General features: G+C 56.4%; 4 protein-coding genes and 1 non-coding gene across 5 annotated transcripts; 3 read left to right on the top strand and 2 right to left on the bottom strand.

Moving 5' to 3' along the window:
* Window positions 1-2,942: 2,942 nt before the first annotated feature.
* Window positions 2,943-4,060, bottom strand: CDC28 (Cyclin-dependent kinase catalytic subunit; the record flags this gene model as incomplete). Its single annotated transcript, XM_028637727.1, has 3 exons — window positions 2,943-3,204; window positions 3,269-3,944; window positions 4,024-4,060. The coding sequence occupies 3 exons, from the start codon at window positions 4,058-4,060 to the stop codon at window positions 2,943-2,945; spliced, it is 975 nt and encodes a 324-aa protein (XP_028499283.1).
* Window positions 4,061-5,028: 968 nt separating this feature from the next.
* On the top strand, window positions 5,029-6,112 carry D7B24_003539 (uncharacterized protein; the record flags this gene model as incomplete). The annotated part of the gene is made up of 2 exons (XM_028637726.1): window positions 5,029-5,299; window positions 5,352-6,112. 2 exons carry the CDS (start codon window positions 5,029-5,031, stop codon window positions 6,110-6,112), a joined length of 1,032 nt encoding a protein of 343 aa, XP_028499282.1.
* Window positions 6,113-6,673: 561 nt separating this feature from the next.
* Window positions 6,674-10,641, top strand: D7B24_003538 (uncharacterized protein; the record flags this gene model as incomplete). Its single annotated transcript, XM_028637725.1, has 2 exons — window positions 6,674-6,703; window positions 7,051-10,641. 2 exons carry the CDS (start codon window positions 6,674-6,676, stop codon window positions 10,639-10,641), a joined length of 3,621 nt encoding a protein of 1,206 aa, XP_028499281.1.
* Window positions 10,642-12,677: 2,036 nt separating this feature from the next.
* D7B24_003537 lies at window positions 12,678-12,749 on the bottom strand. Its single transcript has one exon. It is a non-coding gene; the product is annotated as a tRNA-Asp (tRNA).
* Window positions 12,750-13,263: 514 nt separating this feature from the next.
* On the top strand, window positions 13,264-14,328 carry D7B24_003536 (uncharacterized protein; the record flags this gene model as incomplete). The annotated part of the gene is made up of 2 exons (XM_028637724.1): window positions 13,264-13,438; window positions 13,493-14,328. 2 exons carry the CDS (start codon window positions 13,264-13,266, stop codon window positions 14,326-14,328), a joined length of 1,011 nt encoding a protein of 336 aa, XP_028499280.1.
* Between the last annotated feature and the right edge of the window lie 112 nt (window positions 14,329-14,440).

Genomic DNA, 14,440 nt, shown 5'->3' with positions numbered 1-14,440 from the left:
ATCAAGCGCACACCGTCTACCCAGTCAATCAACACCCTCCCGAAATACCAACCCTCATCATACTTCATAATGCACCTTCTGAACCCCCTCCAGACCGCCTGCGGCCGCCAGGCGTCAAGGACAGCAGAAATCCTGTCGCTTACGCCAGAGGGATCAAACCCGGCGCCTACACGCGCTCGTGCGCTGCCAATCCCCCAACTCCACACGCTCATTGGGCTCGCTTACCGCAAAGGCGCATAATTCAAACATTCCTCCCTCGGGCGTGAGCCAAGCAACGACATGCAAACCCAAGATTCCTTCCAGCCTCGTCAAATGAGCCTGCATCTACCGAGCCAGATTCCCGGACCCCAAGCTAGCCTGCCCTTCCTTACCAAGCTTGGTATGAACGCCAAGTGTCCGTCGTGATCCAGATTTCTGGCATTCTCAGCCCATGACGCGTAAAAAAAAAAAGCCTCCAAGAACAGCCACCCTCTCGGCACCTCAGAGCCCGCCCATCTGGACCCCGATCCCAGGGATCCGGTCACCCGTGGCGTATTGAAGCGACCGTTCGGTGCGCGGAGGTGCCACGCTTACATCAGAAACCACCGGCGAAACGCAAAAACAGGAGAACCACCCTGCCGCGATAGGAGACATCCCCAAGATTCAAGCTCACCTTCAAAGAATGGTGAGACCTTGGGGGGTCTTCTAACCCACCTGCCATGCTGCGCGCTTCCGGGCTGCAGCAGCTGGCGTCTTCCGGGTCCGCCGTGCGGGGGGGGGGCCTCCACCCGGCCGCTTGCGGAAGGGTGGAGTAGGGGGGTGCACGGTACGGTGTCTAGGGGCCCGGTCACCCATCCAACGGATGCGGGAGGGGCTTCTTTTGTCTCTCGCTCCTCTTGCTCCTTGCGGCGGACGGTAGAGGCTCTGCCTGACGTGGACGTACTAGAAAGGACGGAGAGAGAGATTGGATTGGGAAAGCAGCATGGCGTCGGGGAGTCGGGGCCCAGGTGCGCGGTTCTGGGACCAGGTCTCGGCAGATGCTAGGGTGTGATTGTTCGTGATGAGTCGACGATGCTGCTACGTGTGATGCCTAGCTCCGTGTGCGCTGTGATGTTCATCGGTGCTTTGCTGTGTCTGCCCTACCGATGGAGTGCCGTCTGTGTGGTGCTGGATGCGGGTGTGCTCTTTGCTAGGGATTGTTGTCGACTAGCATTCCTCCCGTTGTCCGAGGGAAGCACTCCGTTGGGGGAGGCACTCTCGTTATCACGATGCATCTCACGCTACCAGGAGGCATGAACCCTGGCCGTTGTGTCTCTCCTGGTAGGTACCCTCCTACAACCTTGTCAGCCTTGAAGGGTCGGAGAATTGGCCAACAGCTAGACAGACAACCCACCCGTCCACCTACAACGACGACCCATCTCGTACGCTCACCTCGTGCTCCCCCAGACATGCCATCCAACCACTCGGGAAAGCCACGCGCCGCCACATGGCTCTCCGCTCACCACATAGCTGCCCTCCCCCCGAAACCGCCAACGACCGAGTCAGGAGAGTCCGGGTCCAGGTCTCACCACGCTCGCCATCACACACGAGCAAAGCACACTCCCACGCCGATCCGGGTCGCATAAACCCCCCCGGCCCTAATCTGACCATGCCGAAGACAGAAAAGCCAAGCGGAGAAGAACAATGGAAGGCTGGACCCCGAGTGCCCATCGCCTACACAGGCACCACGTCAAAGAAGGAAACAACCCCCCTCCCCCCCCCCCTTTTCCTCGTCCCCCCTTTTTTTCTCTCCCCCAAAGAAAGAAAACCCTCCACAAAAGCGAGAAGATCCAAAAGACACCCCCCTCAAGCACCACTTGTCCTGCTCCATTTCAACCTGCTCGTACGGCACTCTCCGCCAACGCTATGCAGCCGCACATGGCAACGATCCGCCTCACGCTCTAGCCCCAGGCCCAACCGCTTCCGGACCGCCATAAGACCACTTTGTCCACGCCTTCGCTCCTAGTGACGCCTGCCACGCTTCCGGGAGCCTGGACCGCGGGGTCCCAGATGCCATGTTGCTGCCCCTCCTATCAGAATGAGAGGTGCCTCGGAGCGGGGAGGGGGGTTTCTGGTGTGGTCTCAACGTGAATGGGGCAATCTCGAAACTGAAACGGGGCCAACGATACCAGATGCATACATATAAAGACGTCAGGGGCCGAGAAGGGCAATTGACGTTCTTGTCTGGTGGGTTAAACTGGTGAATTGTCCCGGTGGACCTCACATTGCGTTCGCGAAGAGCGGAAAAGGGGTAAAGGGCAGGTGGGAGGGAATAATTTTCTCATTTTTCGGAGGAAAAGGCTGACCATCGTATGAAAGCAAAGAACTTGTCCTGCCAAGTGCCCTCTGTGGTCCGTGTGCATCGTCTATTCTGTACATTAATGACAAAGGAAAAGGAGACAGATCTCCTTACCACGATGCCCCAACGTCGCGGAGCGAAGCGCCGCATGCCCGTACTGACATGTGCCGGATGCCGGATGCTGCTCGCTGAACCCCTTTTCCCTTGCCTGCCGCCTGCCTATTATGTCGGCCACAAACCATACTGTTGTCGAGACGCCTGCTGTACAGATGGCCAAAGTGTTGAGCGGCTCCTTTGCTCCTCCTCGCATCACAGAGGCCCATCCGCGCGTCGTATTTTCCATTTCGTGTCAAGGTCGCATGAGCGGAGCACTTTGTTGCTTCGCTCGGCTCGTAGAATACTGCTGCCGCCGCCAAGGATGCGACGAGCCAGAAAAATATCAGGGGTATCCAGAAGCCAGAGTAAAGAATGCCTTCCAATGTTACTGGAAACGGGGTGAATATCTGCGTTTGCGTCTCACTTGCCCATGCTTCTCAGGCCCTCATCTCGTGTTCGAGGTCTTCTACCATCCCCGCTAGATGCGCAGGATGCGCCTGCTGTTGCCGCTGGGGTAATTGGGTCGCTTCTAGTGGTACCCATTGGTGCGAGCGGGCTGTTGCTGGGCGGCAGGGTAGGTCTCGAAGTACGGGTGGTTGCAAGACTGCTTGGCGGAGATGCGGCTCGCGGGGTCGTAGATGAGCATCATCTCGAGCAGCTCAAGGCCGACCGAGTCGAGGTTGGTGCACAGCGGCAGGCGCTCGTCGCGGATCCACTTGGGGAAAGAGCTCTTGAAGTCGGCGTACGAGGTGACGCCAGGCCACACATCCTCTGTGGGAGTTCCAAGGGCGCTATTCCATGTCAGTGGTTGTTTCGGGATGGCAAGATACCAAGAGGGAAAGAGCTGATGTTTACCGGAAGATCTTGAAGATCTCGTCAATCTCAGAGTCGCCAGGGAAGAGAGGCTTGCGGGTGCACATCTCGGCGAAAATGCAGCCGACAGACCACATGTCGACGCCGGTGGAATATTGACGACCACCGAGCAGAATCTCGGGGGCGCGGTACCACAGGGTGACGACCTCGTGGGTGTAAGTGCGTAGGGGCACGCCAAAGGCGCGGGCGAGACCGAAATCGGCGAGCTTGAGGTTGCCCTCCTTGTCGATGAGCAGGTTCTGAGGCTTGAGATCGCGGTGGAGAATGCGGTGGGAGTGGCAGTAACGAATGCCGTCGCAGAGCTGCCACATGAACTTTTGAATGACGGCCGGGCCCAGACCAAGACGCGAGAGGACCTCAGAAGAGCCCTCAGGCAGGGCCTTGCCACGACCACCATCCTTGACGGGCAGGGCCTCCATGTACTTCTTCAGATCGAGATCGAGGAACTCAAAGACGAGGTAGAGCTTGTGGCCGTCGGAGTGGACAATGTTGAAGAGGCGGACAATGTTGGGGTCGCGCATCTCCTTGAGCAGGGAGATCTCGCGAATGGCAGTCGAAGGGACACCCTCGTCCTCGGCCTCGAGGCGAATCTTCTTGAGGGCTACTATGCGGCCTCCATTGAGGAGATCGCGAGCCTTGTAGACGACACCGTAGGTGCCTGTGCAGCGGGTCAGCAAGGAGCAGAGGGACGGCCAAGGGAAGGGGGTGCGTATGGCAGCAAGGGAAGGTGGTTGTACCTTCGCCAATCTTCTCGAGCTTCTGGTAGTTCTCCATTGTGTATCAACTTCACGGGATGCGTATGGTGATAATCGGCAAGGGCCTTGTCGTCGGAGAATGAAATTGATCGTCCAGACTGTCAGGGCGGCGTCGAGGGGAAGTGGGGTGAAGGCGTTTGCAGGGGCGTTGAGGGCGAGGTGAGGCGCGCGTCGTGGTGGGACGAGGGGCAACGAGATTACGGGACGGGGGGGGGGGGTGACGACGGGTATCTATGGAAGAAGAAGATCGGGCGGCCGAATGTGACGTGGTCTCAGCTTCAATCCATGGGCGAGAAGAAAGTGCAGGTGGGGGGGTTGTGATGGTCGTGATGTCGTGCAGGTCCTGTCTCGTTAGTATTGTCGTTTTGGGGAGGGAGTTGGGCTTGGTTGGCGGTGTGGGAGTTTGGTGGTGTTTCGCTCGTGTTGTCGTCCCTTTCGTCCAGGTCGTCGAAATTGCTTTGCTGACCGCAAAGTGCATGGCAGCAGCCCCCGCCCTGCATCAGAGGTGCGTCCACTAAGTGCCCCCGAGACAGCGCCCAGGGTAGCGTCGTTGCTGTTTACAGTGTTTACAGTGGAGGCGGGGCCCTCGAACGAAAACAAGACTCGACGCAGGGACTGGTCGACACGACACGCGCCCAAGTCGCCCTGATTCAGCTCGCGTTGTGGCGGGGCCGATGCGATCTGTGGGTCCCAGAGCCTTATCGGTTGCCCATCTCTGTTGTGATAAGACTTGCTGAGCCACAACGAGGGGTACGGGTGTACTCTTTTTTCTTGGGGTCAAGGATGGAAAGTCCGTTCGCTCGTTCTGGCTGTGAGACGACCCGCGATTCGGTGGGCAGATCACAGATGACAGAAAAGAAAGACACGGCTCTCCTCACCGTACTGAAATACAGGGGGCATTCGCCGGTCGCCTTCTTGATGCCGAATCACTGCACCTCTAAACTCTCTTCATAAAAAAAAAAAAGACGGCCAGCGCATGACCCCACCATGGCGACCATTACTGAGCTCGACGCTCATGAACAGCCATCCGAAGAAATGAGGGCCTCCTGGAAGAGCTATTCCAAGTTGGAGGCCTTCCACTTGCGCAACCACCCAGATATTGATGACCCCAGGTCTGAGGGTCAGGCAAAAGACTACAAGGTCGCCGGTGTCATCCCCGCCGAAAAGGTGGTCAGCGCTTTTGCATCAGTCCACCCCGAGCCGATCGACCCTTCGACAATACGGGATGTTCCCATACTATACCACCCATTGCTACCAGGTCAGTGGGCAAAGTTTCCTTGCCGCCTCTTCGCGAAACTGACTGTCCAAAGGCCTCCTCATCGTGCCCGACCTGGTCCCCCCAGCCGTTCAGAAGTCCCTCATCTCCCTCATGGTCCATCGTGACCTCAGCGTCCCCCATCACATGACAAACATGCACCCCTTTTACGAGGTCCCTTATCGTCAAGACACAGACGAAGATAGGTCCTTCTTCTCATACCCGCCAGACCCAGCACCGATATTCACACCCAAGGACCCCGCTGTACACAAACCCCTTTCCATCAAGCAGGTTCTTGACCGCCGCCTGCACTGGGTGACCCTCGGCGGACAGTACGACTGGACGAACCGTATATACCCCGGCGAGGAGCCGCCTGTCTTCCCGCCGGACATTGCAAACTTTCTCGAGGATCTCTTCCCCGAGACGCGTGCGCAGGCGGCCATAGTCAACTTTTACACACCCGGCGACACGATGATGATGCACCGCGACGTCAGCGAGGAGACGGACAGAGGGCTCGTGAGCTTGAGCTTCGGGTGCGACGGGCTCTTCATGATTGCGCCCAACGGCGTGGGCGCCATTCCAGACGAGGTTAAGGCCCAGGGCAAAGAATATCTGCTGCTGAGGCTGAGGTCAGGGGACGCCATCTACATGACGCAGGAGGCGAGATTTGCATGGCACGGTGTGCCCAAGGTGCTCAAGGGAACGTGTCCAGAGTGGCTGCAGGACTGGCCGGCTGAGGAGGAAAAGTATGAGGGCTGGAAAGGATGGATGAAGAACAAGCGGATCAACCTGAACGTGCGGCAGATGCGGGAGTAGCACAGTGGATGCTAGGCGTTATTGGAGTTACCTAGCATGAGGACCATGGCGACCAGTCTTAGTCATTGGCGAACAGCATGAACATGAGCGATGTTCCAAGAAGTACGTTTGCCAAGTTAAGGCCGATAACCTGGTTGAGCCGGAGCATCCTTCACAAGCGTCCGGAACAATGCTATTGTGTAGCTGTGGAGATATCTCGGCGTCAGGTATCAACGACGTCTGAGATGTTAGATCTCTCTGTCCAATGAGCGCATGATGATTCCAACCCCTAGTCGGGTGTCCTCACGAGGAATTTCGCTGACAAAAGCGGCTGACGGACATCCCGCATGCGACCACGTGACCTGAGACATGGGCCCCACGGAATTTGGGGGTCCTCGGGGGCTCCTTCCTCGCACCCCAGCATTCCTCTAGCCGGTTGCGGCCTAGCGGGAATTGCGTGATCTCGACGTTTTGCGCTGGGAAAGAGTCTTGGCCACTGACAATGTCCGACTTTCGCAGCGAGAACCCCCAAAGCCTCCTAGCACGCCATCATGGACCATGAAAAAAGTTCATCGCCCACCCATGCCTCTGCCCGAACGGAGCTCGTTTCCGGTAAGAGGACGAGGGTGAGAGTGGGTTTGTGGAGTGCAGACCAGAGCTTCTCCGGTGCGATTCCCGGCCGCTTGCCTCTTGATTAATCGACTGGATCGCGTCTGGGCCTTTTTCTCGACATCTTTTTCCTCTCACCTCTTTGTCCCTCTCTGAACCCTCTCTCGTCTGGACTCTACATCTCTAGAGACCTACAGAGCCTTTCAGGTCTGAGTTGCGTCGTTGCTTCTTGACACCCAAGCAAAGTCGACAGCTCCGAGTCTGCTTTCTCGCCATTCCCCCTCCACCTTGGGTTTGGTTGTTGTATGCAAATCACTTTTCACTTCCTGTTCGAATTACTTTCTCTTCAGGTTCCAGGCCTCTGCTACCAGATTGAGCAGCAAGCCTCGTTTCTTCTGCTCTACCTCGCCTGGGTTCTACTGGACAGACTAGCCATCTCTGTTCTTCTTTCTCGTCCCACACCGGACCTCGATCTCACACCCATCAAGGACCATCTCCCGCCCGACATCATGTCTCCCGCACAAGACGCTCCTCTCAAGGAGAAGACCTCGTCCGCCCTGCCCTTCGGCCAGCAGGTTTCGCTCGCCTCCGTGTCGGGGCCGACCTATGTCACTGCGCAGCTGCTTGTTCAGCAGGTCGCCTACCTCCTCTCCGACAAGATCTTCAGCTACTCGGCCCCCACTTTCGACCTTGATGTCGCCGCCCGCGCTTGGGCTGAGGCCAAGGAGAAGAACATATACGGTGAGCACACCGATGTTGTTCAGCTCCAGACAAGGACCGGCGCCGGCGCTTTCGCGCTTGGCTACATGTTCAGCCCCGACTTCGACATGTCCAAGCGCCATGTGCCTCAGACTCTTCTGGCTCCCAGCCTGAGTCTGAAGAGCCTTCGCGGTGCTCTCGATCAGCTGAGCCTGCTGTACGGTGTTGCCTCGCCCTTTGTCGCCCACATCGCTGCCCTCGACTACGATGCCCATAACGGCCTCCTCCCCGAGTACGAGAGCGCCCTGCGCACCGCCGAGGAGCTTGGTCTCGGCCTCGTCTCCAGCACCAGCGCCTACGAGACCCAGCATATGGCTCTCTTCGCCACCCTCATGGCCGCCGTCATCCCTACTCTTCACGTCTACGACGGCGTGAGGCTCGCTCGCGAGACTTCGCGCGTTGTTGATGCGCTCAACAAGAGCGGCGTCGCTGACGTATACAACAAGCTCACCGATGGCTCCGTCGCTACCGAGGAGCGCGAGGCCATCTCCTCCAAGGTCAAGAATCTGCTGAGCATCGTCAACCGTGAGCTCGGTAACGGCGAGGACCAGGAGTCCAGCCACACTGCCCTGCTCGCTACCTTGATGACTGCTCTGACCCCTACCCTGGGTGTCGATGAGGGTGTCAGGCTCGCCAAGGAGACCATGAAGGCCTCTGGCGCTCTGAACAACAAGAAGGGCGTTGCTGATACCTACAAGAAGATCTCCAACGAAGTCGCTACCCTCAACAAGAGCCTCGAGGATCCCGACAAGATCGTCGAGCTTCTCAGGCTTTTCAACGAGGAGCTCGGCACCGAGTACGAGCTCTTCGAGTACCACGGCCACAAGCAGGCCGAGACTGTCCTCGTTGTCTTTGGCAGCGTTGAGGCGCAGCTCGCCAAGCAGGTCGCCGGCCGCCTCGCTGCTGACGGTGCCAAGGTTGGCACCATTAACGTGCGCGTCTACCGCCCCTTCGTCGAGGAGGCGTTCCTCAAGGCCATCCCTGCCTCGACCCAGCGCATTGCCGTCCTCGGCCAGGTCCGTGACGAGCTCGCCGTCAATGATGCCACAGTTCAGTCGACTCTCTACACTGATGTCCTGACCAGCATTGCCTTCTCTGGCAAGTTCCACCAGGACCCTGCTGTCTCTGACGTCAAGTATGCCGCCTCCGAGCCCCTGACGCCCCAGAGCGTCGCCGATATCTTCGGCAAGGTTTCGGGCCACGGCGCTGCCGCTAAGCGCTTCCCCTCGCTTGTCCATGCCAAGCAGTACACTTTCTGGGACCTCGACAGCTCTGCCGCCGCCAACTCTCCCTTCGTCATTGGCAACCTCCTCTCGCGCGAGTCCACTAGCAACGTCTATGTTAGCGAGCAGTACGACAACCTCGTCCAGGGCGGTGTTGTTCGTACCGACATTCGCAGCTCCAAGAAGACCATCGATGCTCCCTATGCTATCGAGGACGCCGATGTCGTTGCTGTTGGCGAGGAGAAGCTGCTGCGTGACATTGACATCCTCAAGGGTGTCAAGGAGGGTGGCAAGATCCTGGTCAAGCTTCCCAAGTTCAAAGACGAGGATGTTGAGAAGCGAATCCCCGCTTTTGTCCGCAAGTCTGTTCGCGAGAAGGGCGCCGAAATTTACATTCTCGATCCCGCTCAGTCGGCTGCCTTCGATGAGGACGAGTCTGCTGCCAGCATTCTCTTCGAATTTGCTTTCCTTGAGGTTGCCCACGCTGACATTTCCCGCGAGGATGTTGCCCGCTCGCTACTGCCGGAGGGCTCGTCGCCTTCGCTTCAGGAGATCCTTGATGCTCTCGACGTGACGCTTCGCAAGTTTGATCTTCCCAGCGAGACCACCGAGCTTCCTGCCGACCACATTTGGCCCTCGCTCCCCGCAACCATCAAGACTAACAGCTTCGCGCCTGCTAAAGACCTTGTGGCTGACGAGGTTGCCCGGCTTGTCGACTGGCAGGCTGCCGCAAAGGGTCTCGCCTTCAAGGAGGCGTATGGCACCAAGGCGACCCTGCGCCCTGAGCTTTCTGTCAAGACGCACACCGTCACCGTCAAGGAGAACCGTCGCCTTACCCCGGAGACATACGACCGTAACATTTTCCACATTGAGTTTGACCTTGGCGACTCTGGCGTCACCTACAAGATCGGCGAGGCTCTCGGCATCCACGCCGAGAACGACGACGAGGAGGTCCAGGCCTTCATCAAGTGGTACGGCCTCAACTCGGATGAGATTGTGCAGGTGCCCTCGCGCGAGGATGCCGCCGCTCTCGACACTCGCACTGTCTACCAGGCCCTGAAGCAGAACATCGACGTGCTTGGCAAGCCTCCCAAGCGTTTCTACGAGTCCCTCGCCGAATTCGCTTCGGACGAGAAGGAGGCTCAGCAACTTCGCGTCCTTGGCGGCGCCGAGGGTGCTGTCGACTTCAAGAAGCGCTCTGACGAGGACACGCTCACATACGTCGATGTTCTGCAGGAGTTCCCGTCGGCGCGCCCCTCGTTCCACGACCTTGTGCGTATCGTAGCCCCGCTCAAGCGCCGTGAGTACTCGATCGCCTCCGCCCAGGCTGTCACCCCGAACGCCGTCTCTCTCATGATCGTTGTCGTCGACTGGGTTGACACTCGCGGCCGCACCCGCTGGGGTCATGCCTCGCGCTACCTGTCCCGCCTTCCCGTCGGCACAACCGTCACTGTCTCAGTCAAGCCCTCGGTCATGAAACTCCCTACCTCCGCCAAGGCACCTCTCATCATGGCTGGTCTCGGTACCGGTCTCGCCCCCTTCCGCGCCTTTGTCCAGTACCGCGCCATGCAGAAGGCCCGCGGCGAGGAGATTGGCTCCATCCTCCTGTACCTCGGCTCCCGCCACAAGCGTGAGGAGTACCTGTACGGAGAGGAGTGGGAGGCTTACCAGGACGCCGGTGTCATCACTCTTCTCGGTGCCGCCTTCTCTCGCGATCAGCCCCAGAAGATCTACATTCAGGACCGCATGCGCGAGAGCATCAAGGACATTGTGCAGAGCTACATCCGCGACGAGGGCAGCTTCTACCTGTGCGGCCCCACCTGGCCCGTACCCGACGTCACCGACGTGCTCAAGGAGGCCATCGCCTACGAGGGCAAGCTCAACGGCAAGAAGGTCAACCCCAGGAACGAGATTGAGAAGCTCAAGGACGAGGGCCGCTACGTGCTGGAGGTGTACTAGATGTTGATCTGCATGTGAAGCAATTTACTCTTGCTCGTTCATTTTCTTGGTCATATTTTTTTAATCCCCTGTCACATCATTCTACGTAGGATATTTCAACAAGCCTGCATACAGACTCAGATTCAATCATGTTTTAACCTGTGACTACGTGACAAGCTCGACGGGTAGGGCCTTCTCTTGATGCCTTGATCTCCACCCTAGGCTGCTCTAGGTAACCTATCGCATAATTTCAATCGTTATGAGACTTATTGGCATGCAAACAGCTAAGGAATGGGTGTAGCACACATAGGAGGTAGACATCATACAACGTGCTGCCTAGCGCAGAAGCAGTTTTCGAGACGCCCAAGGAGCGATCACGGTCCTGATGTGCTTTTGTTGAATGGGCGGATCAGCCTGTTTCCTCAGATTTGTGGCAAGCTATGATTCAAACTGCGGACAGTACTGCGAATTCTACTTAGCCTGTCGTAAACATCTTTCTTCAACAGCATTTCACCAATCTGTTTGCTCTCCGCGGCGGGCGATGATAAGTCGCCAATCCGTATCCATGATAAGGCACATCTCTTCGACTATCTCCGTAACAGAGATGCCTTGACTGTCGGGAGGGGGCAGGTATATTCGGAGTAAGCTTTCAAGATGCATCGTGCCACTTCTTGGAGGTGAGTCGCCACTGCGGTCGAGACTGTAGAACATATTCCACGATGCGCCTTGGTATCCTGTCGGATCTCCGTATCCTCTCGCATACCCGCGAATGCTGTTGCCGGTTGCATGTCAGTTATGTGGTTTTCACGGCAGCATCTCGTGTCAACTTACCAGTACGCGTTATTGAACGAGATGAGTTTCCTCACGTCCACAGTCCTCAGCCATTCGAAACTTTCACCCCAGACGTAGGCAACAATGAGCCACCCCCCCGTCAAGAAACGGGGGTCTCTCGTGTCCGTCTTTTGAGAGAAGACAATGCGCCGGCCCACAAAGAATGAGTTGCAAAAAGGCCCAATATGATCTTGGCAGCACTCAGGTTCCTTCCCTACCAGTCGATGTGATGAATGCGTCAGAAAAGTTTCCTCGTCGTCTCTTATCTGGTAATTTTGCCACTGCCTTAGGGCCTCATCATGTCGATGGATGTTTTGAAAAACATCATGGCATGTCAAAATTCTGAGGTGGATGGCCCAAGGAGAATATGGTTGCCGGAGGGGGTGCCGAAAGTCGTCGGCCACATGATAGGACTCTGACAGCATGGCCCAATCGCGGATCGGTGGTACATGCGAAATGTTGGGCAGGAAAATATTGGGAAGATTGAAACGTAGGCCGAAACGGCGCCTCACCGACAGCCACCAGGCAATCCGGCGGTTTTTCACCTCCATGTCTCCAAGGAGTCGGATGTTATCATCCTCGTGTTGGGGCACTTTGCAATAATAGAGTGCATCTGGGTAGTTTCTCGCAAGTTCTTCCTCTTCCGTTATCTCTCCTGTTGGGCGGACTTCAGGCTGATATGGTGGAGGCGATTGGTCGGGTGGCATCGTGAACTGAGGCTCTGGGCAGAAATGGCGTGGAGATCGGGTATGCTATACCTGCTGGTACAACACAACCTTCTTTACATGATTTCGTTTCAGTTTCCTGCGACTTCCTTCACATGTTGACACAAACCTTTGTAACCAAGTAGCAGCTCTCAAGGTAGTGGCATCTGGATGCAGAGAGACGAGCAATTCATCGCCACAAGCACAAAGGTGCCTCGGCCACCAATCATTGGGGGCAGATTCTTGAAACTCTGTCGAGTCTTTCGCCAAGCAGTCTCGTGATCCATATTTTTCTAACCAGGCCACAGCTTTTCAGGAGTAGCAGACATTATACGATGGCGATTGTTCAAATTGATGATCGCCTGATCCGTGAACAGGAACATTCCCTGTAGCCAGAACTTAGGTATACACCCACCAGTATCTTGCTCGCGTTGACTACAGGGGAACAAGACATTGTTCTGCATAGGCCATGGATAAGTGGCTAAAGGCTGGTAATTTGTGGTCATAGCCAACCAAAAAGTTCTTCCGATCGGGGAATTGAACCCCGGTCCCCGGCGTGACAAGCCGATATCCTAACCACTAGACTAATCGGAAATACATGCTTCGTGTCTCAAAAACAAAATTCATCAATCATTGCTCTGAGATAGTCGACCTCATGTATGAGCCAGCCGCTTCCCTCCCAATCATCATTTCATCTGCGAAGAACTTCTTTTCCTGGGTCAGCAGACTCCCCAGGTGCGCGGCGCATTCCCTTCGGGTGGTCTCACTTCTTAGTATCTGACAAGTGATGAGACGCCAACGTGCCACCCCTGAGAGATGTATCACCTCTCAAGTTGGCTGCATATCTATCATTCAGTTGCTTGTCCTCCAGTTGAAAGGGAAGTGAGCGTGAATTTCCACACTTCAGCTGACCGCTTTTTTCTTGACCGCATAATCAGTCTATCTCTTTGTCTTCTTGGTTTCAGGCGGGATACAACAACATGGCCACACCGTGAGATCGTCATTCAGGTTGGGCGATCACGGGCGCTTTAGCGCTTCCCTGACGCCAGTGGTCGGAATACTATAAAATCATTTCCCGTATTTTGTTGGCAATGAGTTCCTCGCCCCAATGTCTTCTTCTCTAGCTTCAAAAGCACATACGTTGCCAGCAGCTGCCTTGATGCTCGAAACGGTCGTTGAGGTTGACGAGAATGAGTATTGGGTAAGGGACTCCGTCTCGACACGGGGTTCCGAGACGCGCATGCTTGAGAGGGGAATGGACGCACTCGCAGCAGCAGTACAAGGTTGGTCTTCATAACGTCCCTGTTGTATCCTGATGCTGATCTGGGCTTCGACAGCATTCCACGATGGTGACTTGGATCGACCAGGCGAGAACGACCGTATCCGCAAAGGGTCGATCCCCAAGCCAATTCATTTGAGATCTTCCAGACCGGCAAATATGGAGCCTCAAAATAGTATTGGCCGTCGAGGATCAGTTGTCTCACGAATGCCATCGTCGGAGCTGGCAACTCTGGCCTGTGGCAGCAACTCAAATCGCCCTAAACCCGACTCCAGCGACTGCAAGCCTGGGAACAATACTGAGCAGAGTGTCTCACAATCAACGAGATTTCGCATGTGGGAGAAAAGTCTTCTGGGCTCTTTGCGGCAGATGCGGCTTGACGAAGAGAAGCGCCTCGTCGACCGACGGGAAAGCTTGCATATCGAGATCCCTGCCAGTCCCAGGTCTCCTATCGGCCGTCGACTTTCAGAATTACAGACTCCGCCGTTTCCGTCTCGCTCGAATGGCGAAGATCGGGGTGCGCAGGACGGCCACACCGGAACCCCATATGCAAGCTGCGGGGCTTATCAGCTTGTCTACGCCAACTCTACCCTGCAGGACCTTCATCATCAGCTCGACGATTCAAGGCGTTTCTTGGATTCAATGATCAAGCTCAAAGTAAAGAGTTCCGGGCCGGAGGAGAAGAAGAAGCAGGCGACAAGCACCTCCGAGACAATCGTGCGGATGCTTAACCGGCTTGATAATGCATGTGGAAGGATTCTGCGTGAACAGGACCTATTGGCAGATGAGATGGAATCAAGAGCCCCTGACGAGAAATGGAGGAGCATGCTCGACACCGTGATGGCTATGGCCAGTATCCTTCAAGTCGAGGGCAAAGTGGGAGAGGAGGCTTAGACATCGCAAATAGTGTGCCATGAATGAAACCGGAAGACTGGATGCTATCAGTCGACTTCCTCGACGTACATTGCCTCTTGTGCGTTGCCGATGATTCTTGCCTACGGAGGAG

Source organism: Verticillium nonalfalfae, assembly GCF_003724135.2.
Source record: "Verticillium nonalfalfae strain VnAa140/NRRL 66861 chromosome Unknown scaffold_2, whole genome shotgun sequence".
NCBI classification, from domain to species: domain Eukaryota; kingdom Fungi; phylum Ascomycota; class Sordariomycetes; order Glomerellales; family Plectosphaerellaceae; genus Verticillium; species Verticillium nonalfalfae.
Note: the sequence above shows the minus strand (reverse complement) of the source record. Positions and strands in the feature narration are given on the sequence as shown.